Source organism: Kogia breviceps, chromosome 14 (genome assembly GCF_026419965.1).
Source record: "Kogia breviceps isolate mKogBre1 chromosome 14, mKogBre1 haplotype 1, whole genome shotgun sequence".
Classification (NCBI taxonomy): Eukaryota; Metazoa; Chordata; class Mammalia; order Artiodactyla; family Physeteridae; genus Kogia; species Kogia breviceps.
Window position 1 is genome coordinate 21940103 of NC_081323.1, and position 27095 is coordinate 21967197.

Sequence of the window (27095 nt, forward strand, 5' to 3'; positions counted from 1 at the left end):
GCTGGGTCTTCGTGGCTGCACACAGGCTTTCTCTAGTTGAGGTGAGCGGGGGCTACTCTGCTGCAGTATGTAGGCTTCTCATTGTGGTGGCTTCTCTTGTTACGGAGCACGGGCTCTAGGCGTGCGGGCTTCAGTAGTTGTGGCATGCGGGCTCAGTAGTTGTGGCTTGCGGGCTTAGTTGCTCCATGGCATGTGGGATCCTCCCCGACCAGGGCTCGAACCCGTGTCCCCTGCACTGGCAGGTGGATTCTTAACCACTGTGCCACCAGGGAAGTCCCCAAATTGGATTTTTATATGAATTTTCTCAATTTGTAAATGTTAGCAACTAACTCAATTTAAAAAAACCCAAAACAGTATGGATCAAATAAAACATGGGCCACCGGTTTACAACCTCTGGGAAAGGTGAGGTCTCCTTCCTATCTTAGAGGTACTCCTGTTATTGCCCATATCAGCCTCTCCCCCGCAGTGTCCCATTCAGAACTAGCCAAGGTTCCAGAATCTCCTTTCCTCTTTCCCCAATTAAAATCCCCATTTTGAAGGGGCAAGTCCAGCTACGTTGGAAAGCAATCTGATTAAAATAATTTCTACCCCCCAAACTCAATAAATACTCCAAGGATTACCTGCATTTCAAAAGTTATCTACTATTATGTTTCAATTAATAGAAGTAGAGGCAATGAGCCAAAGTACAAAACTATGGGCCAATTAGGACAGATGCCAAGCACTGAGCCGAGCACTTCAGATGCATGAAACTCTTTCAGCCATATGAGGAGGTACTGTTATTATCTTTTACGGAAGAAAAAACAGGAGGCTTAGAGACATTAAGCCACTTGCCCAAAGTCCTTCAGCAGCATGTAAGTGGTAACAGTAGGCTTGCCCAACATTGAAGTCTGCACACATAAACACACTGCTCAATATTACTTCTCTAAGTGATATCGTATAACCTCCATGTAATGGTTGTCCCGGGCACAACTTCCAAAGGGGCATTCTTGAGATGCATGTGTCCCTCCAAGAACCTAAGACAGCTCATGGGCTCAGCCTTCTTTTAAGATAATCCCTTCCCTTCCCCACTGCACGCCAAGACCAAACTTTCAAGGCAAAAGCAGAGGGGTCTTAAGATATCGACAGGACATAGTTGGTACCCAGTGCTGGAGATGAAGAAAGGATGCTGGCTTTTCCAGGTAATCCTCAGCTCTGCTAAGAAAGAGGTGACAGGGGGCACGAGTCTGATCCCACATGCCACGCAGCATGGCCAAAAAAAAAAAAAAAAAGGTGAGAAGGACCAACGTAAAATGTCCTGGAGAAACACCCCGGCCACTGTGTCAAGCATGCTTCCCAACGAAGGCCTCATGTTTTGTGCCCTGGGAATCCAATCAGCCCCAAAGTACCAGAAGAAACTCTCAGGTCTTCATTCCTGTTATTCTCTTTATTCCATAACAGATTAATTACAGATTTCAACTTTTCAACGCAACATGTGGGTAAGTTAGAATATTCACAGCATCTTGCTAGGGCACCGTGCCAAAGAAACAGAGTATCTGGGCTCACAGGTACCTGCTCTGTGTTGGGGAAACAGAAAAGCAAGCAAAACGATTTTGACTTTTTTCTTTTTAAATAAAGAGTTTTTTTCATTCCTCTTCTCAAACTATGAATTATTCTTGACTCCTTTTCTTGATATTCACTTCAGCTTTCAGAATTTCCTTCCTTTTTCTGGAACTAATGTGCTGTTCTGAAAGAAAATGGAGACAAACACAAAATTATTGAAGATTTCAATTCAGTGTTGCAGCTCCTAACTGGTGACAACAGAGAGACCAAGGTACTAGGAGATCCCATTTATAAGGGAACAATCATTCATCTATTAATTCTATTTATTTATGCCCCATCTCATTTCACAAAAGAATATAAGACAGATAGCTCGAACTAAAGCTGACAACATCTTAAATAAACAATGAAACACACCTGATGATACCTAAGTAAGTGTGGTATGTGAAAACACAAGATGAGGTAATTCCAGGCACACCTCTCACAGTAGAAGGCCAAAAAGACACTGTACATTTCAACTAGATGAATAGAAGAATGCTCGTCTTCAACTTCCCGGACTCCAGGTCTGCCAAACAACACATGCCCTCACATAGCTTGAAAGATGACATTCTGACCTTTTGGTACAGAAATCTGCACCATATTCCTACCATGTGGTCATGTTCTTGTCAGTGGACTCAGCTCACAGAAGAAGTTTGAGGGGATAAAAACACTAACTCTCTTTATTCCTTCTTTCTCCACAGCTGCCCGCCCCCAGACTCCAGGAAGTGATGGGGAAACACAAGAAGGGAAATGACAATCTGGACAGACACTGTGCGGCCAGAGGGTGACAGCACTAAGTGAGTGACTCAGACGGTTCTGGGGAGCAGAGGCAGGGTGCTCACACACATGCCGTCCTCAGCAGGCGGCTGTCCCAGTGGTGAGGGCTGATGTGATGACAAGGCAGTCTTGCAGAATGGCAAGCTCCAAACCAATTAATCAACAGTTCCAAGGGGCACGCATGCACAGGCATGGAACTCATCCTGAGGGCCAAAGTGAGTGCCCCTAATTCTCTGCCAGCATTCAGAGGTTCCCAGGTGTGTGTTGCAGGAATTCCCTGGCAGCCCACTAGTTAGGACTCCGAGCTTCCACTGCAGGGGGCACGGGTTCGATCCCTGGTCGGGGAACTAAGATCCCACAAGCCACGTGGTACGGCCAAAAAAGAAAAAAAGTGTGTGTGTTCCGAAACGTTCATGCAGAGAGGACAGCGTTAATTATGAAATAAGAACAGCAGAAAGGGTAGTGACCCACAAGCCTCCATCTTATTAGCTAAGAAATTAGCCCTCTGTTACGCCTGATCAAACCGATACCTGTTATCAGATCAAAAACACTTGGCTACTAGGGACTTTCCTCTGAAAGACAAGGTCCCAACCTCAGGAAGTCCCAAATGTCCAAATGATCAAGTGACTTTCCTCTTTCTCAAGCAGTATGGTTTGGGGGTAGCAGGGTGGGGGCAGACTATCTAAAAATCAAGAAAAACAAAACGAATCCAGTTAGTTTTAAAGAATTAAAGAGCTCAATACTTAGCAGAAAGGACTAGTTCTGAAAGCAAATCTCAGCGAGAGCAACTATAATTCAGGACAAAACCAAACGGATAAGGCTAAGGAATGGCAGGTGGGGAGAAGGGGCAGACCACAAAGAGACACGGAAGCTCGTTGGAGTGTAGAAATAAGTTTGTACCTTGGCTGAGGCAGTGTTTACAAGACTGTCTACTACGTCTTTCAAGATTCACAGAATTGTACACTAACAAGGGTGAATTTTACTGTATATGAATTAATCCTGAAAAAACAAAACCAAAACAAATGTAGTCGCTTTCCGTGTTGAGAACTAGATGTTCCAGCTTATGTTCACACATCAGTGAAAAAGGCTCTACCTTCTATGCTTTTGTTGATTTCTCCTATTTTCAGGGGAGTGAAAATTAGATGGCTTTGTTGCTTTGGCAGGGAAAGCCATTTCCATGGCAAAGGACGAGAGGGAACATGACTTGAAAACTCAAATACCTCCCTCCTCTTTGTTGGTCTAGTACAGGGGTCAACAAACTGTGCCCCACGGGGCAGATGCAGCCCACCACCTGTTTTTGTAAACAAAGTTTCGTTGGAACATGGCCATGCGGGTTTGTTTACGTGGTCTATGGCTGCTCTCACATTATAGTGGCAGACTTGAGTAGCTGTAAAAGAGACCGTATGGCCTGCAAAGCCTAAAGTACTATCTGGCTCTTTCTAGAAAAATTTGCCAATCCTTGGTCTAGAGGAGCTGATCAGTGAAGCATCAGACACTCTCTTCTCCTTCCCTCCCTTCACCTTCCTCCACTCCCATCCTCATCCTAAGACTGACACAATAGAGAACGGGTGATATTTCACTTGACATTTTAGTCACATAGGGAGCCGCCCTGAACCATACATATATCCTGAGCTCTAGGAACCTGGGTTTTGATGATACTGGCTTTGATCTGTGGCCGTCAGTCTTCAAAATTTAGTGTCTCACCAAACCACACTGTTTGGCCCAATCAGAGGTTAATATTACAGAAAGGCCTAGAACAGTGACAAGGTGTGCCAGGATTTGCCATGGGACCATCATTTAATGAATTTAGATGTCCTGAATGGGGGGTGTGTGTGTCCCCTTTTAAGAAGTCCAAGGTTGAATCTGTCTATCCTCAACTCTGTTCTCCTATGAACACAGAGAGGGGCTGTGTCTGTAAAGTACCCCGTGGGACACATGGGAGGATGGAGTCTTACAGTCAAAGCCAGGTCAGAGCTGCTCTGCTGCAGTTACCATCAGCTGGGCTAACTCAGGGGGGCTTTGGCTTTTGCCCTGGTCCAGTTACAGCTTGGTCCGGGAAGTGGGGAAATGGCCTCAGAATTCAGCTTCGGCTTAGGGACGGATGGGGAGGAACAAGTGTGCTGAAAATCAGATAAATAACTGACATGCATGAGGTGGGCAAGATGGAAAGGGGCCCTGCTCCTGGGATGAGTCGCCCTTCATCTTTACCGTAGTGTCCTATATTTTGCCAATCTACTGCTCTGCTCTGCAGCGATCCTGCCAAAGGAAAGAGGGTTTGAGAGTCAAGAAAGGACAGTAAGAAGAGAAATAAGCTGAGGAAAGAAATGGCAAACACCCGACCAGAGCTTCTGTTAGAGTCACCGCTTTCCCCAGGGGCAGAGCTTGCTCTAGGACCCAGGAAGACGGCAACAGAGCAGGCTGTGACTTTCTATATAGGATGGAGGGTGGGATGAGAACCATGGTCTTCCTCCCCAGAAAGTGTACACAATGTTAGCCTTCCAGACTAGGAACTCCCGCTGAGCAGGATCTAAATCAAATGGTTTCCACTCCCATCTCTCCTTCATCTTGTTCGTCTTGTGTGGGCTACTTCCAGAAAAGAGTGAACTCAGCAGAGGACAGCCTTTTGGCTCCCTGGGGTCTGGACGGGCTGCTCTGAGGAAACAGGGCTCTGCTCAGAGAAAACAGCTGAGTCCTGGCTCTTTCTCAGACGCAGTGCAGTCGCCAAGTTCAGGCTGCTGGAGGGGCAGAGAAGTGAGCCAGTGGCCACTGCTGGTGCTAAGGGAAGCTCTAGCGGAATCTGGATGACCAGAGGCGGGGCAGGGAGCACGCTGGGGCCGGTATCCACGGCGAGGCACTCAGAGAGCTCCATGGAGGCTCAGGCAGGGAGGAGACGTGGGGCTCTCCCACCCCTAACAGTCTCTAAGCAAGCCTCTCTCTGATCTGACCACCTTAACTGGCAGCCGCACTAGGGGGCTAACACTATCCTGTTACATTCTTCCAGCAGAAGTCCTAGAGAGAAGAAAGTAGGGCAGGTCTGAAATTGTGAACTTCCAAAGGTGAAAGCAATTCTGACCTTTTCTTATTGACCTTTATGTGGCTGAAATCACCCAAGTTCTAATAAAGTCAAATCAATGAGAAATACCTACGTGGCATTTAAATTTGCTTCTAAGCCAGGTTCGAAAGTCAAGCTGCCAGCGAGCTGCCATTGCGGGGGGACCTGACCATTTGTGTGAACCTAAGTTTGTCTGGTTCTTGGGGACGTGATGCGGGCCACTGAGCAGTGCTCCCTGCTGCGGGCCTCTGTAAAGCCCGATGCGGTTTCTGGGGGGAAGAGCATGGACCTCATACTTAGGAGGAAGAGCTCCGGGAGGCTGTTGTGGTTACAGAAGAGTCCTTCTCGGGGACGCGGGAGGAGGGCAGAAAAGGGTTTTCTGCGGCAGCAGAGGAGAAAACTGTTATACAGCCAGCACGCTAACAACCTTCTGCCACCTGTCCTAACCCATTTTAATCTTCATAAAGCAATTAGTTTCTTCTCTTGTTTTAATGTGCCGGGGCATAAACTGTTGTGGTTTTAACATATTTAAAACTTATCACCAAGGCTCTTTTCCGATTTAAAAGGCTTCTGTATCAGGCTGGATTAAGGTGTCACACTGGCCCCTAAGGACATGAATCATTTTGCCACATACCGTTGTTCAAAGAGCTGGGTGGACAGAGCTGACAACAATATTTCTAATCCCACTCTGGGTCCCTAGCCCGTCCCCAACCTTACCTCTTGATTGCCTGCTGGGCCAGCATGCGATTGCCAGCCAAAAACGTCACACTGCCCAAGATGGCCAGGTACTTCAGGGTCTGGAACATGTTGAGTTGCGTCCAGTAGACATACATGAGTCCCAGCATAGCTACAAGGACAGGCGTCATGATAGCCAATTAAGTCAAACAGTGACATTGCCCTGGGCAGAGGACGGTTAGAAGCCAGTAACTGCAGATCCTAAGAGGTCTGTATTTCTAGACCAGCTTGTTTTATTCCCTTTATCTGATGCCAGAAAATAAACAGCTCAATATACTTGTTTCTCAGCCTTGGCTACCAAGAAATCCAGAGGTAAAAACCAGATCTCAGCAACTTGGTTCCATGTTCCAGCTCACACCTTTGTTCTTTAATGCAGGTTTTGTAGTTGTTTGTCTTTTAAGTTATGTCATGTTATATTTGGGATTCAGTTGATTTTTAAAATTCTGAATGAAAGCCCATAGGATTAAAGAAATGAATCATTTTTCTTTTCATTAAAAAAATATTTAGGGCTAATTTGCCACTGTGACTAGGAAGGAAGCAAGGAGGACAGAGGAGGAAGGTTTAGTCAAAAGGGCTCAGGTCTGGGCACTGAGAACCCTGGGTTCTGGCCCAGGCTCTGCCCTTCGCAGCCACTTAAAATTTCTGTGAGCCTAAATTCTCTCACCCATCAAACAAGGATCATAATTCCTCCCCTGGTCCCCCCCATCAGGGTTGTGATGAGAATCAAATGAGGGGATGTACACAAAAAGCACTCTGGCAGAAAAAAGTCATGGCTCTAAACAAATTTATATTCAGGTTTTGTTCTCAGCCTGACCTGGGAGGGCTATCACTCAAATTCAGTTAACTGTGCTGGAGAGAAAGGTCATCCTGTCAATTCTGCACAGAAGGATGACAGATGAACTACAGCAGGGGTTCTTAGCCCTTTCTGAGGTCATGGACCACTGTTAGAATTTTGATCAAAGTTACAGACTCTCTCTTTCCCCAGGAAAACAGAGATACACATATTTGCCTAGAGTTTCAGGGGATTCGTCTGTGGACCCCTACAGAATCAGCACACTACGGACACGAAGAGGGTGACTCCTGAAAGAGTCAAAGAAATCAGAAAAGAATATTAAAGTCTCAGTGAAATGCAAGGGTCACCAATTCAATAGTATCAAAAGTTTCTGAAACGCATAACTGATCTGTGAATTTACTGTCTTGTAACATTTAGGTCCTAAGTTCTCAAGAGAACAATGCAGGACAGCATGTCTGACTGTGGAAGGGACTGTTTTCTACTACCATCCAGACTCAGCCGCTAGCAAATGTGAAGATTGATACGCTGGGGGAAGATAACCTTTGGACACTGCGTTAATGCTGTTCACTCAGGAAGACGGCTCAATGTAAAGATACGATAAGTGAGTAATCTCTGGAAATGAGCAGAGCTAGTAAATGAGGTAAAGTGGCCTACCAACGGCAGCCTAGTTCAACGAAACCCAATATAATGACAGCTGTTCTAAGCTGATGGGCCAAACAGGTTTATCATCATATTAACTGTCGTAAAAGGCCAGGAGGAAGAGGGAAATGTTATGCTTTTAAGTCATTATAGTTAATAGGTTGTGGGTCTACTTAACAGGGCTTTTGCGTGGGCAGGCAAAATATCAAAGGAGGTTAAATGGAATTAGCAGCCTCGGGCGCTTACCAGCATGTCCCAGGTGAAAGATAATCGTGCTAGGAGCAAAAGTGAAGTTGGAGACATTGGCACCAATCCGGATCCACTGAACGATGGGGAGAAATAAATTAAAAAGACATTAGCACTTGAAAGGGAGGCAACACATGCCATGCCAATGCTAATCCAATAAACAGCCCTAAGGGCTTAAAAGTTCATGCCTACCTGAAGAACAGGGAATTTTTCCAAGTGATGACCACCCTATTATAAGTCCTCAGGAAAAACTGTTCCCTTTTTTCTTTAGAAAGGCATTCCAACACCTGCTCTCAAATGCGCTTGGGTAACTCAAACCTGAACATCATTTTTAATGACAGCAAACTTTTCTATTTTAAAACAGGTGAAACCATGAGGCTGGAAGGTCAGAAACTGTATTTGTGATGAAGTAACTGGCACCCCTGCTAATTTCTCTAAGTATTGGTGAGATAAACCCACCAGCAGTTGGGAGGATGCACATGCTCTTGCTGTGGGTTCCATGTTTTTTGAAATTCTGATCACTCAAAAGAACAGGTGCCCATACCCTAAGTCTCGTTTCTGAAAGCTTGTGGCATGCCTTACAGATTTAGATTGACCAATAAGTCTTTTATTAAAATCAATGAATGAATTAGGAACACAAGCAACTTTGCAAAAGTAAGATCTAATGAGTTTTCCATACAGTTCTCAAAATTCTCTGGACTTTGAGGATTTGCATCTATGTTTATAATTTTTTAAAAAGAGACAAGGGGAAAAAAATTTGGTTAAAAAAAAATTCAAACAGTACGTTAAAGTATAAAAGGTAAAAATGTACTTCTTCTATACTCCCTAAAAGGCCCCTCCTTAGAGGTGACCAACACTAATAGATGATGCCTTTTTAAGGTTTTTAAACAAAGACTACTGTACTAAACATACTATCCTACCCCTTGCCTTCTTCACTCAATAGGACATCTTGGCAACCTTGTCATATTAGTTGACAAGTACATAAATCTATCCATTCTTTTAATGAGCTGCATATTATTCCATTGTATGGATGTACATAATTTATTTAACACTTGCTTTTACGAGGACTTTAGGTTGTTTATAGTTTTATGCTCCAAACAGTGCTGAAATGCACAGCCGCTGTACTCACTTTTTCTATAGCTATTAGAATCCGGTCTTGCTTTTTTCACACTTGACCTCATCTGAACGTTCCTACAGAGCATCCCCGTCTATACACTTTTACCATTTTTAATGGTTACTGGGTACTTTCTCATGCCCCTTGATAATGGATCAGTTTTTCTGGCTGCTCCCCCATAATGGGGGAATTTTAGTTATTCTAAAATTTTTTGACCATCGGTTTGGGTCACAGCTGCTGGACCCCTTTGGAGCTGTGCTGAGGCCAGAGCACAAAGCCTCCTTTGGAACAGCTACATCTGCTGAGTCTGGCGCCAGACCCACGCTGCCCATGCTAATTACAGCTACTCACCAGAGCAAAGAGCAGGAGCAAGGGCGAGAGGATCAGGGCGGTGAACGTACTGGACACCACCGTGGGGGGCCTCTTCTCTGGCTCGCGGAACAGGTGCTGCCAAAAGAAGACAGGGCAGGAATATTTTTAAATGTGCTCTTCCCAGCAGGGGCTGCCATGTATATGTACTAGGAACCAAACGCCAATGACAGTCAAGAAAAGGAAATGCCTCCCAGAGGCTGAAACTTCCTGGCTGTGAGTGGCCACTTTGGCCTTTCGCCTCTTCTCAACACGGGCTTCTGCTTCCAGAGGCCTGCTTCCAAAGACACTACACCAGTTCACTACTCCTGACCAACCCTCTTTTTCCCTCCAAGACATACTGCCATTTAGAGGTTGGAGAATGCAACCTATCAAGCAGCATTTGCCTAGTATCAAAGTTGGTGCCCGGGTAGTTGGATGGCTGGGGTGACACATCCAAGGAAGGACTCTAGATTTCAAAATGCTTCTGGGTTCCTAGGGTAACATTATCATATTTTGCTAACCAACTTAAATTAGCTAACTGGTGTATAATAATTTAAAATTTTAAAATTTTCTTGCTTGCCAATGTCCAGCCAACCCAGCTCCATAACAAGGCAGCTCCTCCACCTGAGACTCCTGTTCCCAACTTTTTAATCTCAGCTCCTCTTTGCTGCCACTGTCATGAAGGGACTTCTAACATTGCCTGTGGCAGTCACTGCTGCCTACTCCACCCTATAAATCCATCAGCACCCTCTGTCATCATGCTTATACCTTCCACTATTTAACTGCATTTGACGTTCTAAAACAATGCTATAGCAACATTAGGAGGATTTTAAAAAAGAAATCCTACTACTCTAGCTTTTGGGCCCCTGTCCTTTTTCTAACAGTGAAATAAGAGTAAGTAGTCTGCTTGGAACACTTCAACATTAATTCAAATGGGGATTTCCCCGTTACTGCAGTATGATCATTTCTCACGAATGCAAAACAGTCCACCGAGTGGCTCTACCTCAGTTTCTTTAACCAGTGCTCAAACTGTTTAATAAGAATTGTTTATTTTGTAAACTGCTTTAGAAACTTTTCAAAGCTTTCCTTTTCTTATCTGTGAACTATTTTGATCCTCATAACAGTCCTATGGGCTGGGCTGGGCTGGGCAGGGATTGCTAATATTTGTATGCAAGGAAAGTGAGTTCCAGGAGAGAGGAAGGGCTTGCCTATGGCAGGAAAGCCCTGTTCTCCAGCTGAGTTGTCCACCTGTGGGCCCCATCAGCCCTGGTCTATGCAGGAGCAGAGAGGAACAAAACCAAACCCATCTGTGCTGTAGTATCAAGCAGTGATCTGAGGGCTAAACCTCCTGCATGTTTAGGAAAAACAGACTCAGGTTCTGATTTTGTCTCCAACTATCTGTTTTCTGGGAGCTGGTCAGTAGGCACCTTGAGCCTGTTTTTTCAGCACTAGGATGGGGCTGATATTTGCCCTGCCTGATCCACAGGGTGGCAAAGACCAAACTATAACATATCACATAAACAGGTTAAAGAAGGGACCAGAGCCAGTGTCCAGGGGTCTGCTGCCCTCTCTCACTGTGTCCATTTCACATTTCTCCTCCATGTTTAGTGAAGAACCCCTTTGGGATCTACCTGAATTTCCTGTTTGGGGGTGAAAAGGTTCTTGGACAGGACAGTCGACGGAGCATCTTCTTCAGGGAACCTGATGACCACATCAGCCTAAAAAAATAAATGCAGCCATTAAAGGCACAGGGGCACAGAAGGAGGTGAAACTCATCAGCAAGACAGTAGTATCTCCTAACTCACGTCCAGGACCATAACTGAAAAAAGCTCCAAGCAGTCCAATCACTTCTGATCCATTAGCCGACAAATTGAGGCAGTAAAAATTTCAAGAACAAAATAAGTTTTTGTTAAAAATGCTTTTTAGAGCAAGAGTTCCAATTTTCTACTGGTCTGGTGAGCCCCACAGAGCTGCCTAATACAAAAATCCCGGCTGGTACTCAGGCTGTTACAGTTGCAATCAGAAACTGCTCCATGTCCCTGGGAAGTGTAATTCAGTCTCAGACCCAAAAAAAAGAAAAAAAAAAGAAACGAAAATGTGCTTCCAAACAAAAAGCAGCCCAAAGTCCAAGAGAAGAAAAGGAGCTTTGAATACAACATAAGAAAATGCAGCTGCCCCTTTGTCTTGCAAAGGGAGCCAACCACCACTCAATGCCTGCAGTTTGGCCTCTGCTACCTTTCCAACCTCACCGCCTACTGCTCTTGATCAGATTCAGGTGCTCCAGCAAAATGGACCCAACTCATATCTCACTGAAAGCACCTCAAGCTTTTCTGGAGGCTGTTCCCCCAGCAATCAATCTATAGTCCCCCAGATACTATTCTGATAACCCCCTGCAATTCTTCCCTAGTTCAAATGCCATGTCTTTCAAGCTTTCTCTCAACACACCAGTCAAAAGTGAGTTATTTAAGTGAAACACACTATGTAAACTATTACTACACCTTGCAGTGGTTGGTTATTAGTTAATTAGCATTTTGCATATCCCACAATTCACTGTCCCAAACCATCCTGAATTGGAATTGGATTTCAAGTCTTAGGCCCCTCCTTGGCCCACGCTGTGAGGCCACGCCATATCTCAAAGCTTTTATCTCATATCTATGTACCCCCCCCATAGTGCTTTGCTGTATTATGAAAACCTTCTTCTAGTACAACTTTTATAGAAATTTGCTAGAACCCATGAGGGCAAATCTATACATCATTCATTCCCTCAGTCACTATTTATTAAACCCCTAAGACGTGCCAGGCCATGTGCGTGCCCCTAAGACTACTAATGGGGACAGCACACAGCCCCTCACCTCACAATGCGTGCGCCCTGGGTGGCAGGGTGAGGCCAGGGTAGGGAGCCCATGCCCTGGAGAGGAGCTGTCTGTGTCTGACTGCAGCACAGCCACTCTTGCCTGGGTCAAGATACATGGAGGCACATACCACATTCCACAGGATTGGGTTCTTCAAAGTAGCATCTCCGATGATCAAGTAGAGAGTGTAGGTGCCGGACGCAGAGTCAAATTCGAGCTTTCTCTCAGAGGTATCCAGTTCAAACTTGTACACGTTCTTGCTGTCCGGCTCCGCAACAAATACCACCTCCTGGCCAGTCTTCTGGTTATGGAGTCGGACAAATGTCTGGATAGAACAATAACACAACCCTTCATCTGATAATTTCAAAACTCCCTCCGGGCCCAACAGCAAATCAACAAGGCAGCAGGCTGTCAGCTCTTTCGTCGCAGTGGGAGCTCTGGGATCTGCCAGGCCTGCCCGAGAAAGCAGGAGGAATGGCCATCCCACCCTGCTTACTAGCTGAGAGATCAGAGATAATGTTTTGCTAGTATAAGAAATGTAACTTAGGGGTCCAGCCAATTCTCAACGACTTGTAGGCTGAATGCCCAGTTTGTGGATGATTTAAGCCCTTTGCTGTTGCTGTAATTTCTTCTTTCTGCCAGCCTTTTGGCCACTTTGCTGCCCGATTAACTTCTTCACCAGAGGGTGAAAAGAAGGGAAATGAGGTGGAACTTTAAGAAGCTCATTTTCAATTTCCTAGTGCCTCCAGCTAAAGATTTAGGAGAGAAGGCTTGGGGATTGATAGCAAGGCAGAGTTCTAATGGAGCAGAGCAGCCCACTGTCAGAGAGAGCCTAGCTTGAAGACAAACAGATTTGGTTACACTACTTATTGGCTGAGCAGGTTACTTAACCTCCTTGAGCCTTGATTTCTGCATCTTTAAGATGGAAGGATTAACTTCTACATGTGGTATATCTGTGTGAAGAGTCACAATAATGTAGGCAAAGCATTTAGCTTAGGACCTACTATATACTAGCTAGCCAACAAACATTTATCAATGATGGTATAAGTCTAATCACCTTATCCCCCCAATGGCCTAAGAAACTAAGGTTTCTGCAAATTAGAACTGCAGCAAAACTTAATATCCACTCAGCTTTTCTTTCAAGTGTTTCAAAATAAAGAATCCTACAAAGCAGGTAGATTGGTTCCATTTCACAGATCATAAGGCACGGAGTTTAAATAAGTTGCCACGGTTACAGAGCTAGTGCTGGATCCACAGAAAAAACATAAATCTCATTTGTTACTCTACACCTGGGAACAAAGAACCACCATCAAAGTATTTAGGGAAAGAGGCCCAGAGCTGTGAAGCCTCCTGACTCCAGCACTCTTGGCCAAGAATGGGATTTAGAAGCCTAGATGCCTATCTTCCTCCTGTCACAGCCAAGCACAGGCAGCAGCCAGGCTCATCTACAAAATGTCATCTCTACCTAGGAGGTCTGTAAGCCAGGGTTTCCAAAACAGAATCTTGGATGAGACAAGTATTCAGTTAAAGTTATACTTCCTCACTAACTCTTCCTGCCCTAACCCTAATCCCACCAATTCTGTCTTGTAATTACTTCTCTTCATATGCTGTCTTCCCTTGTGCTGTTTCATTGGCAAATGCCATTCTGAGAAGGAGCTGGGAAGTGCTAAGGGGCTGAAAAGTTAGTCGCGGCTAAGTGGCCTGACCGAGTTCTCTGGAGTTTGGGTGTGGAGGGAGGAGAAGCAGAGAAGGGCCGGGATGGCGGTGCTGGTGGCAGCCACTCTGGGCCTGGGCACAAGCACAGTAGCTGCAGCTACAAGAAACAGAAAGCAAAAAGTTTTCCAAGTTAAGTCCACGCACCTCCATGGTCTGTTCTGAAGCTGCCCCTCAGCATGGAAACAAGTCCGCTAGCTCTTGCTAAAGTACTGCTACAAAGCACCTAAACCAAGGCCACTAGGTCCCACATTCTTTCCTATCTTTCCACATTCAAAGTACTTCTCTGAATTTCCCTTTACAATACAACCGTGGATGGGGCAGGGCTCAGAGCAGTTATTCTCAATCAAGTGGGATGACAGAGGCAGGAAAGGAGGTGTCTGAGAGGACAAGGGCCATATCAGACTCTCCGGGGAAAAGATATGATTTGAAAATCTTTTAAATAATAATTATCATTATGTTATATATGGAAAACAGAAATGAAGCCTATTGCTTTCATAACACGAAGCAGGCACAAGTTAAAAAGTGCTAGTTTTGGGCTTCCCTGGTGGCGCAGTGATTGAGACTCTGCCTGCCGATGCAGGGGACGCGGGTTCGTGCCCCGGTCCGGGAGGATCCCACATGCCGCAGAGCGGCTGGGCCCGTGAGCCATGGCCGCTGAGTCTGTGCGTCCAGAGCCTGTGCTCCACAACGGGAGAGGCCACAGCGGTGAGAGGCCCGCGTACCACAAAAAAAAAAAAAAAAAAAAAAAAAAAAAAAGTGCTAGTTTTCAGATTCCTACAAAATCTGCTTTGGCCAGAACAAAAGCATACTTGGGGCTTACTTCCTAGGTTTTCCGTTTTTCAAAATTATTTTATGTTTTTTAGTCAGAAAGAAAAAAAGCTTCAATTAAGTGTTCATCTGCCTTAAATATATCTTTTCTATGCCAGCTAATCTCTTTAGAAGAAGAGTGCATTTCAGGTTCAGGGTTACAACCAGTACAAGAGGGACAGAGAGCCATGTGGGAAACCCGATGGACTGTCAGGGTTCAGAGTGAAGATCTGAAAGCAGGAATTCGAAATTTTCTCGACTCAGTGTTATATACCACGTCAACAACTATCGTGTACATCAATGTTTCAGGCCAAGAGAACCGTCTGAGCTTTTTCCTGACCTGGTGAGGGGTGAGTTCAGCACCAGTGTTCACATCTACCAGCTGGAAGAATAAAGCAAAGTTCTGGTGGCTGTCAGCGATGAATGTGCCCTTGGCTTTGGCTGGGTAGGTCACCCTGAAAGAGACATTTATATGGTAAGTTTTCAGAGAGGAGGATCTGCAGATCTCTGAGACAAGAGGGAAGAATACAAACTTCACTTCATTGCCTAATCCTCCCTCTCCCAATTGTAACACTTTTCTGTTGTGGACAGAGTGGAGAATTGTCTGTGGCCTGAGCGCAAATGGGATTGATAAAGCCAGGACTGAGAAAAGCACAGAATAAACTCTCATCGGGGTCTGGGGAAAATGCTATGTGCAGATGCTCCAGGCTTTCACTTGAAGGACCTAAGGATATCAGCTCAACCAAGTCAGGCACAGTGGGGCTCACGTGTCCCCATGCAAGCTCACAGACGGACTGGAGGGCTGCGCTGGCAAAACCACAAGGAGAAAAAAAAAAATCACAGGATCGACGTTAGCAGCATATGTGAGCAGGGTCGGGAGACTAGGAGGTAGGAGACGCAAAAGACAGAAGGGTATTTACAGTTTTTTCTTTTTTTAATGCTGCATTTTTTTCCCTGGACACTGTTTCAATTTATTTTTCTGCCTGAAATTGAGCTTTAAAAAGTCATTCTCTCAACAGGCAGGCTTGATGAGAAAACTGTTCTTTTCACAGCTATCTCCTGGGATTTTAGGTTAAGATGGCCAGGGGATAAAAAACAAGCCAAATGATTATACAGCTCACAATGGGCCATGTTTCATGCTTAGGCTTTATATTTACTTATGAGTAATACCAACTCTTTATCTATGTAGAGTATTAAACTTTGCAAAACACTCTTACAGACAATATTTCAGTGGATTCTCAACAGTGCTCTCATTTCCAATGTCACTATAAAAATAGCCAAGACAGAGGCAGAAAGCCTAGCCCTTCCACGTGACTTAAAAGGAATGAATGCTTGGCTTCTAGTCTCTGGCTAATATCCCATCTTCAAAACAGCCTCCAAGGTTCCCCCACTTTCTTTGGCATCTATAGCCACCCCAGTTGAGTAAATTTGGGGTCTGAACTACACCCAGATGTCTAGATGCCCCCTCTCCCCGTATCCAATGAAGATCTGGGAGAGGGCTGAGAAATGGCTTCATACAATGTTCTGACCCAACTCTGATCAATTACTAATGGTTACCTAGAAGTCTGTGTTGAAGAAGATTCTGAGGGACTTCCCTGGCAGTCCAGTGGTTAAGACACTGCGCTCCCAATGCAAGGGGCACAGTTTCGATCCCTGGTCGGGGAACTAAGATCCCACACGCCACATGGCGCGGCCAAAAAAAAAAAAAAACCAAAAGATTCTGAGTTCAGCAGGAACAAATACTGTGACTGATCAGTGATGCCCTCCGTGGACTTGAGAAAGGGACTCGCAGCCCTAGCGCTGGGTATCTGCCATCTCACTTCTAAGGACCTGTGAGACGTACAACTGATTTCAGGCTCACTGTGGGCCGAAGAGTTGCCATGAGGCCCCTAAAAGCAAGTTCAAGACTGTGAAGATAAAGAGATGACATCAGAAAATAAGTTAATACACTGCTTCCTCCATTAAGAAAGTCTTGGTTTTAGGGAATTCCCCGGTGGTCCAGTAGTTAAGACTCTGTGCTTTCATTGTCAAAGGTAAGGGTTAGATCCCTGGTTGGGGACCTAAGATCCCACAAGCCATGCAATGCGGCCAAAAAAAAAAAAACCCAAAGAAAGTCTTGTTTTAAAAAGAATTGTCATCTGAACTAAATAATGTGTTTGGTAACACAGCTGACTGACATAGACTTATATTCTGAGGTAAGCGCCTTACCTCGTTGTGGACTGTTAATAAACAGTTTGCTCAGGGAATGATCACTGATATAGACAACCCCCAAATTTGTTTGGATGCCAAGCAGCACCCCTGATGCAGTGCCAGAGGAATGACAGCCTCTTTAATCTGGAGTACAAGCTGGGTCACCGCTGACACAGAAATGACGTCTGGAGGGGCTCGGTGCCTAGGCATGCTCCTCCCAGCTCAAGCCTGGATTCTCCCTGTGCCCAGGAGGCATCCCACCTACCGCGTGGTTTTGGGTGCAATGCTCTGATCCTTATCCACAGTGGAGAGATCGACATTTGTGATGCCAACTTCAGTGGAAATCTTGACTCTGAGCTAGGGTGAAACAGAAGAAAATCACCAAGTCAGCTGGTGAGTATACCAGGAATTAATATACATACCCAAACTTTTCTCTTACTTGTGAGTCAAGGCATGAAAAAAATCCTAGGACAGGAGTCTTCAATGATTTTAGTAAAACTGACCCATCCCAGTAGTATTTCTACTTCTTCCATCTTGAGGCCTAAAAGTAACTCCTTGATTCTTATCCCTTCTTCCTTTCTTTGGCTTTGAATGAATGGTATATATGAAAAAAGAAACAAAAAGAAAAAAAGTAGATATCTTCATGTGTACTTTAAAATAAATAAGGGAGAAACTCCTTAAGTAGTAACCTTCAAATAATTTAAATCAACAAGTACTCAATTCTAATGACAGCTAATGTTTATTGAGTGTTTACTATGTGAAAGACACTGGCCTTCTAAGATGATCTCATTTAATCCTCACCACAACTCTAAGGTAGTGCTATTTCAGATGAGGAAATTAAAGATTAGAGCAATGAAGCCATTCATTCAAGTTCAGATAGCTAGTAAGGCAGAGCCAGGGTTTAGGCTCAGGCATCCTGACTTAGAGTCCATGTTCTTAGGCACCTTCCTGTCCAACTTCCCAGCCAACACTTAAGTTTGTGCCAAGCAGACTACAGGTCTGCCCAGGAAGATTTAAGAAGCTATGGCAGTCATCTGTGCCATCCACCAATACTTCTGCTTCTCCTTCTGAGCATGTGGCAGAAATGTACTTCCCTGCCCTCCTGGAGTCAGGTATGGCTACGTGACTGGCTCTAGCCAGAAGCGTGTCACTTCCAAGTGGAAGCTTAAGAGTTGGTTTGTGATTCTCTTCTCCTCTGACGTGGACACAGACAACTTACAGAGGGGCTTACTACTTCAGCCTGGGTCCTGGAGTAAGGGCAACGTGAAGCAGAGTCTCCAGCTGACACATTAAAGATACCTTGCATGGGCAAAAAAGAAACTTGGTGGTTTAGTCACTGAGATTTGGAGTTTGTTACAAGCACAAACCAGTCCATCTTAACTCTTAGGTTGCTTAAATTCTATACATTCCCTATAAACATTTTCACAAAGAGGGGACAGCCAATGCTAGTAAATAAGAAATTTTTAAAAATTAGATTAAAATAAACATAAAATTCCAAAAGAGACAGAAAACATGCTAAAAGTCTACTCGGGAAATTTTTTATTTAAATTTTTTATTTAAAGTCTAAGTTTGAATGTGCAAATTACACAATCCCAAGGCACTGTTATTTTATTTATTTATTTATTTATTTTTTGCGTTACGTGGGCCTCTCACTGCTGTGCCCTTCTCCCGTTGCGGAGCACAGGCTCCGGACGCAAAGACTCAGCGGCCATGGCTCACGGGCCCAGCCGCTCCACGGCATGCGAGATCTCCCCCGACCGGGGCACGAACCCGTGTCCCCTGCATCGGCAGGCGGACTCTCAACCACTGCACCACCAGGGAAGCCCCCAAGGCACTTTTAATGTGTAAACATATCAGTGAGACTTCCAAATATTTGATAAGCTTGGATGTAATGCTTAAAGAAATCCTTGCCAAATACACTGGTTTACAGTCTAAGTTAGGATCAAGGAATAGAGATAGAAGGCTGGGCAAATAAGTGAAGGACAGCTTCAGCATTTTTCTAAAATGCACTATCAAGGTGTGAGAACCTCAAATAAGGGCAAAGAAGAAAAATTTAAAAGAGATAACGATAGCTATCAAGTAATTCCTTTTAACGGCCTCCGTAATTATTTTGTGACAACAACCTCAATTATCAGGTTGAATAGGGGTGTTCTGTTTTGCTTAAAAAAAAAAAAAAAAAAACCCTAAATGTAAAAGATTACTGAAGGCTATAAGCATATTATTACCTCCTGCTTTTGAACACACAACCGCCTATTGGCAGAATTATATTTAGCATCATAGCTTGTCACTGAATCTAGGCAACTGGGTGAACTACAGTGGGGGGTGGGGGAGGGAGGGGAACAAATGGCCTTCAAGTTGAATAAACCACCAAGGAGAGAGCTGGTATCCTCCACTTTGGCTCTTGGATGCTCTGCTGAGCAAACAGCTTCACAACTCATACAGGGCTTGGAACCAGAGCCAACTTTGCTGTTATAAAGCTCAACCCAGAGAGGCACTGACAGCACTTCCATTTGAAGAAAAACTGGAGTGGAAGGCTCAAGCAAAGAAGTAGCCAAAGAGCTCTGATTTTTAGCAAGACACCCCACTGAGACCACTTCCCTATATCCCCCTAGAGCATCTGGAACACCTAAGTGCAGGGACAGACAGAGATGGCAAGATGCACTTCCTGTCCTAAAGGGAAGCATAAAGGCAAAGCTAAATTATAACAGACGAGGCTGCTGCTTTAATGCAGGGATGGACAAAGTGCTATGGAAGCACAGCAGAAGGAACTGTGACCCAAGCTGGCCTCGGGCAGCCCTTGTTTGGGGAGTGGAAAATGTGTAGCAGGAGGGCTTAGGCAGTCCTCTGGTTTCAGGAGAAGCAGGCGTTTAGCAATACTCCATGCTATAAAAATAATCTGTTTTCACAGGTAATTACTCTGCAATCTTCATCAACATTAACTAGATAATTCCCTCTTCACTTCTGCGACTCATTCTCTTAAGGACTCACTCATTTAATTTGTAAATGTTGATTTTAAAATCATCATCCCACCTAAATGTCCATAAAGAGGAGACTAGTTAGAGAAATAATGATATATACACATACACTTTGAACTACTATGGAGCAATTAAAAAGAACAACGTAGGTGTCTATGGACTGATATGGAGATAACCACTCCTTCTTTTGAATACACAGCCATCTATTGGCAGAATTATATTTAACGTCGCCTGTCACTGAGTCCAGGCAACTGGGTGAATTATGGCAGGGGAGTAGGGGGGGGAGGGGTGGGGGGAGGCCATCAAGTTGAACAGACCCCAAGGGGAAAGCTGGGAGCCTCTACTTTGTAACAAAAGCAAAGAATACAACTGTTCATAGAATGATCACTTTTGCTTAAATAAGAAAGGATATGCATACATTCAATGATATGGGCATCCTTCTTTTTCAAAGTATACACAGTTAACTGTTACTAATGGATTCCTCTAAGGCAGCAGTCCCCAACCATTTGGCACCAGGGACCGGTTTCATGGAAGACAATTTTTCCACAGACAGGGGTGGGGGTGGGGGTGGAGGAGTGGGCAGGTGGATGGCGTGGCTCAGGCAGTAATGCGAACGATGGGGAGCGGCAGGTGAAGCCTTGCTTGCTTGCTGGTCAGCCGCTCACCTCCTGCTGTGCGGCCTGGCTCCTAACAGGCCGCGGAGTGGTACTGGCGGTTGGGGACCCTTGCTTTAAAGAGAGGGACTAGACTGAAGGGATGAGAGAAGGCTCTAATGTTTCATTATATACCTTTTTACAGTTTGAATTTTTTTTAACTACATGCATATTTTACTCCTATTTTTTTAAAAATAGAGATTGGGACTTCCCGGGTGGCACAGTGGTTAAGAATCTGCCTGCCCATGCAGAGGACACAGGTTCAAGCCCTAGTCCGGAAAGATCCCACATGCCGCGGAGCAACTAAGCCCGTGCGCCACAACTACTGAGCCTGTGCTCTAGAGCCCATGAGCCACAACTACTGAAACCTGAGCGCCTAGAGCCCGTGCTCTGCAACAAGAGAAGCCATTGCAATGAGAAGCCCGCACACTGCAACAAAGAGTAGCCCCTGCTCGCCACAACTACAGAAAGCCCACACACAGCAGTGAAGACCCAATGCAGCCAAAAAATAATAAATAAATAAAAAAAAATAAAATAGGGATTATCTGAGCAATAGCATTGTGTGACAAATACTTTCTTCTTTATAAACGATTCTGTATGAAAAAGTACCACTCAGGGACTTCCCTTGTGGTCCAGCGGTTGAGACTACACCTCCAATGCTGGGGACACAGGTTCGATCCCTGGTGAGGGAACTAAGATCCCACATGCCATGCAGTACGGCCAAAATAAAAGTACCACCCAATAAATATGATTTAAAAGACAATCACTCTCCCTTTCAACAGATGAATAAACACAAACATGTTTAAAGACTTGTATAAGGCTCCTCAGTGTATCCTAATTATAATGATAAGGAAGCCATCAACTTGCAGATTTTCACTTAGAATCCTGACTATAAACTTTCAATAATAACATGGTCACTAAAGCCTGCTAATCAAGATTCAACTGTATGTTTGTTCTGAAGACATTATAAGCATTCACAATACAGACACATGGAATAATGAAAGGGCAAACTGCAGTGAACTCAAGTCATTTTGGGTTTGCTCTCAGCCCTAATTTTAAAAGGCCTCCTAAGTTACAGCTTTCTGTGTTGCACAGAAACACCGTAGGGCTGTTCTTAAATAAGGAACCATTTAAAACAAGTCCTTCTGCTCCTAAAATCTTACTACAAATGGGTCTCTGGAAACACTGAAAAGAAAAGCATTTTTATGCTACTCTCTTAAAGCAAATTGAGGTTTTTTCAAAACCCTGTTGTAAAGAGTTCAGAGTAGGATCCCTGTTGGTTAGCTGCTTCTTCCTTCAAACTAACACTGCAGAATTAGTTTTTATAATAAGAAAGGGACTTATTTAGCCAGTTTAAATGCAGCTAAGCCTGCTTTACAGTGAATCAACTAGCCCTTCTTTTGCCTGTACTGCATGCCACATACACCTCAAAAAATGTTTTAACGCCAGGAAATGCAGTCTTTCTGCTGAGAGTAATAACCTCCCTGTTTAGCTCATTACTGTCAAAAATGATGGCGCATTAGGGGCAATTAATGCTAATGACAGCTTCTAAAACCCATGCTTCCCCTGACAGCAAATCCAATGTCAATGAGTGCTATTACAGGCCCTCCACACCAAACCACCATTAATGCACTCTGACCAATGTCAAGCATCTCTCAGGAGAGTAAACAGGACCTGCTGACCCGCTCTGAGGCTCTAAGCATGACTATTACTGAAATTACAAAGTAAAGTTGCATATGTGACAGAGGTCAGAGCATGCACGTGCACATAGGCAGGCATACACACACACAAACACACGCATAAAGCTTAACATAATGAAGAGAGATTTTTAACGCTTACTCCATCACTGGGAAGGAAAAGGACAGCAATGGCCTCTATGGGAGCTTATTATCATTGCATGAGTAACAGCCATTAGCCATTTCTGTTATTTTGTACTTATTTAATTTTTCCAACGACCATAGAAACACTTGTGCAAACACCAGATTTGATGTAACGAAAAGCCAAGCTGTTACAACAATCAAGACAGCATAGTATTGCTATAAGGATAAAAATATAGATTAATGGAATATAACTGCAACCATTTATGGTCACACTGATTTTTTTTTTCTTTTTTTTCTTTTTTTTTTTTTTTTGCAGCTGGCACGAAAATAGTTTATTGGTGGAGCCCCAGAAAGGGATCGGGAGGAAAGGTATGGAATGTGGGGACTCTGCCCTATTCTCTTCAGGAACTAGAGCAAATGGGGAGCTGTCAGACAGTATCTGGGGTGCCAAGACAAGTCAATAGGCAAAGAACAGTCTTTTTGACAAATGGTGCTGGGACAACTGCACATCCACATGTATAAGGAGGAAGCTGAACACCTACCTCACACCACATACAAAAATTAACTCAAAATTGTTCAGAAAACTAAATGTAAGAGCTAAAATTATAAAATTCTTATAAGAAAACATAAGAGTAAATTTTCATGCTCTCAGATTATGCAACGGTTTATTAGACACAGCACTTAAATCACAATCAATGAAAGAAAAATAAAGATATTGTACTTCATCAAAATTAAAACCGTTTGTGGTTCAGAAGACAACATCAAGAAAGGGAAAAGACAACCTACAGACTGTGAGAAAATATCTGTGTATCATATATCTGATAAAGAACTTGTATTAAGAATATATACAGACTCTTATAACTCAAGAACATAAAAAGACAAACAATGTAATAAGAAAAGGAAAAAAGAAGTATATAGATTAGGAAGGAAGAAATAAAGAGACAAAATAAAATATTTTAATGGGGAAAAGACCTAAATAGACATTTCTCCAAAAAACATACATAAATGACCAAATAGCACATAAAAAGATGCTCAATAGCATTAGCCACCAGAGAAATGCAAAACAAATCACAATGAGATACCATTTCACACCCATCTAGGATGGCCAAAATGAAACAGACAGATAATAAATAACAAGAGTTGGTAAGGATACAGAGAAATTGGAACCCTCACACATTGCTGGTGGGGATGTAAAATGGTGCAGCTTCTTTGAGAAAGAGTTTGCCAGTTCCTCAAAAAGTTAAACATAGAGTTATCATATGACTCAGCAATTCCATTCCTAGGCATAAACCTGAAAGAACTGAAAACAGGTGTTCAAACAAAAACCTGTACATGAATGTAAATAGCAGCGTTATTTATAATATCCAAAACATGGAAATACCCCAAATGTCCATCAAGTGATGAATGGATAAACAAAATGAGGTATATATCCACATGATGAAATACGAAATTATTTAGCCATAGAAAGGAATAAAGTACTGATACATGCTACAGCATGAATGAACCTTAAAAATATTACACTAAGTTAAAAACACAAAAGGCTACATATTTTATTATTCCAGTTACATGAAATGTCCCAAATAGGCAAACCATAGAGACAAAAAGTAGGTTAGTAGTTGCCAGGACTGGGAGGAGGATATATTCCTATAGCATAAGGAGTGTCTACAAATAGACACAGGGTTGCTTTTTGGCGGTGGTAAAAATGCTCTGGAATTAGATGGTGGTAGTGGTTGCACAACTCTCATCTAAATATACTAAATATGCTGAATTATATACTTTTACTGGGTAATTTTATGGTATGTGAATTACATATATCCTCAGTAAAGCTGTTATTTGAAAGAAAAAAGAAAGCTACTTTGTGTAGGGTAAAAGGCTCACCCGTAGAAGATGAATTACCGCAGTTCTAAGGGCCTTGGAATGTGGGGAAACATCTTTAATGTTTAGACCACTCCATCCTTTTCTTCTTTTAAGTGGTCTGAGATGGAAGCTAAGCACTGAAAGAATAAGATTTGGTCTCTGCCCACAGGGAGCACCCAGCCCAATGAAAGAGCAACACTTATGAGCAAACAATGGTAATACAATGCAGTAAGAACAATTATGGACAGGGTGTAAAATACTACAGCAACAAAAATAAACCAAGTAGACAAGCCCTAAATATATGGGGTAAAAAAAACTTTAAAACTGTTAGAAGACAATATGAGAGAATACCTTTTTGATCCTGGAGCAGCGTAGAATTTTTTAAAGACACAAAAAGTACAATCTAGGGAAAAAAAGACTTATAAATTAGGCTTCATTGAAATGAACTTCAGTGCGTTGAAAGATGCCACAAAGCAACACTGAGGGATAATATCTGATGCTTATAACTAGGAATTTACTAATATATATAGCTCCAGAATATATGTAGCTCCTAAAAATCAATAATTAAAAGACTAACAAACCAAAAGAAAAAGACAAAAGATATACGACAATTCACAGAAGAAGAAACCTAAATGGCCCATAGACACAAGAAAAGATGCTCAATCTCACTAGAAACCAAAGAAAAACACTGCAACAACAAGATACCATTTCCTATCCATCAGATTATCCAAACTCATAATAGCAAATACTGGTACAAATATGAAGAAAAGAGCAATTTGGCAAAACCTAATAAAGCTGGAAGATGAATATACCCTACAATCCCACAACTTCATTCTAGAGAAACAAAATGTGCATAAGCAAACGTACTAGGATATTCACAGCAGCATTGTCTGTAACAGTGAAAGTCTAAATGTCCAACAACAGAAAATGAATTAATAAATCTGATGCATTCATAAAAGGAAGACAATTTTATGAAAATTATTCATATTTATGCATATAGCTCTAGTTCTACATGCATAAATATGGCTAGTTGTCTTTAATATTGAGTGAAAACAAGCAAATTGCAAGAGGATACATATAGTATAATGAAGCATATAAATTTTGGTAAGATGCAAATCAATGCAATAAATTGCTTAAAAATACATATGTAGCAGACATATAAAAACTGGCATTGGAACATACACCTCAAATCTGGGGAAAGAGGAAGAAAAAGTGAGGAATACACAGAGAGCTTAATTTCAATCTATAGGGCTTTATTTCTTACCAAAATAAAACAAAGAAGAAAAATATAGCAAAATGTTAGGGTGTGAGGGAGATGAGTGGCCAGTAGGTATATGACAATCATTCTATTATTCTTTGTTCTCTTCTGTATCTTTTAAATAGTCCAAAATAAAAAATTAAATTAAATTAAAATCCTATGGGAGCACAGATGAAGGAGCAATATTTGAACTAGACCTTACAGAATGAGTAGTTCAGCAAGGGAGGGGAAGAACATTCCCCATGGAAGAAACAAGAGAAGTCCAAAGGCTTTACGTGTACTGGACACGTAAAATGTATATGAGGGTGAGTATGTGGTCAAGAGCAGCTAGAGCTGAAGGGATGGGGATGCAGCCACAGTGAAGGATGTGCATGTGCTCTGTGAAGGACCTTTTAAAGCCACAATGAAGTCTAGACCTTATTCACAGGCAATAGAGAACCGAAGAAATGTTTAACTAGGGGAACACTGTGATCTTATCATTCTAGTGGTGTTTACAGTGCTTATTAAATGGAAGGAGCAAAGACTGAAGACAGTGAAACTGGCTGGAAACTACCTATCTACCTACTTGGGATCTCCCAAGTAGGAAAACTGGGGCTGAAGAACAAAGGAATCATGCAAAAGACACTTAAAGGTGGAAAGATGGGGCTTCCCTGGTGGCGCAGTGGTTGAGAGTCCGCCTGCCGATGCAGGAGACACGGGTTCGTGCCCCGGTCCGGGAAGATCCCACATGCCGCGGAGCAACTAGGCCCGTGAGCCGTGGCCGCTGAGCCTGTGCGTCCGGAGCCTGTGCTCCGCAACGGGAGAGGCCACAACAGTGAGAGGCCCACGTACACGCAAAAAAAAAAAAAAAAAAAAAAAAAAAAAAAAAAAAAAAAAAAAAAGGTGGAAAGATGGAATCAACAGGACATGGTGACTGACCAGTAGTCAGAGTGGAAAGAAAGGAAGGGTTAAGAACGGCTGTGATGTATGGGTATGGCACTTATCTTGGATATGTCGTTATCAAGATTGTATAGGTAGAAGGAAGGAGGTTTCAGGCCAAAAGAAAGTCTGTCTTTCAATGTGTTCAGTTGCAAATAAGGCCCCTTAATGCAGGAAACTAAAATTGAAAGAATCTGGATTTTCAAGGTTCAAGGTACACACTACAATAATTTCTATCCAAATCTTGTATTAGTGAATGGACTAGGATCAGATGTCTCCTGCCCAAAAAGGTCAAGACATGAGGTAGAGAAAAGGCAGAGAGACTAGAGTTCCAGAAAATATCCTCCTTTCTGCCAAACTTTTAATATAAATGTTTAATCTAACGATGTTAAGTAATTCCCCACTTTTGAAAAGGTCAAACTTTCTAGCTGCCTTGTCCTTTCAGTAAAAGAAAGTGACACAGGGGCCAACCTGAGGAGCTCTCCAAAGGCCAAATTTGGGATAATATGAGCAAAAAAAATAAATGATGACAGTAATGGATTATAACCTACAGAGTAAAATAAGTATCCATGAATCCAGAGTATTATATGTAATTGAATAACTAAATGCAGTGGAAGGGGGACAGCTTCTTCTTACAGTAGAATTCCAATTAATAAATGTAGAAAGAATGAAAGAGAAAATCACCTCTTGGCAAACACCACATTAATAACTCTTACAGGCAAGATCATCAGGATATTTGCAGAGTCTCAAAATATCACTCCACCAGA

General features: G+C 43.1%; 1 protein-coding gene across 3 annotated transcripts in view; it reads right to left on the minus strand.

Moving 5' to 3' along the window:
• Window positions 1–1404: 1404 nt before the first annotated feature.
• RPN2 (ribophorin II) overlaps window positions 1405–27095 on the minus strand; it is a 55712-nt gene continuing 30021 nt past the window's right edge. The window contains exons 10-18 of one of the 3 annotated variants that reach the window (XM_059038010.2): window positions 17113–17204; window positions 14998–15112; window positions 12265–12459; window positions 10914–11000; window positions 9283–9378; window positions 7818–7893; window positions 6122–6251; window positions 4561–4608; window positions 1405–1723 (exon numbers count right to left, since the gene is read on the minus strand). In XM_059038010.2, coding sequence (XP_058893993.1) covers window positions 1711–1723; window positions 4561–4608; window positions 6122–6251; window positions 7818–7893; window positions 9283–9378; window positions 10914–11000; window positions 12265–12459; window positions 14998–15112; window positions 17113–17204 — 852 coding nt within the window. In that variant the 3' untranslated portion in view covers window positions 1405–1710. Of the gene's footprint in view, window positions 1724–1953; window positions 2102–2882; window positions 3035–4560; window positions 4609–6121; window positions 6252–7817; window positions 7894–9282; window positions 9379–10913; window positions 11001–12264; window positions 12460–14997; window positions 15113–17112; window positions 17205–27095 lie in introns of those variants that run through there. The other 2 variants (XR_010836388.1, XM_059038012.2) reach the window with 2 other exon arrangements.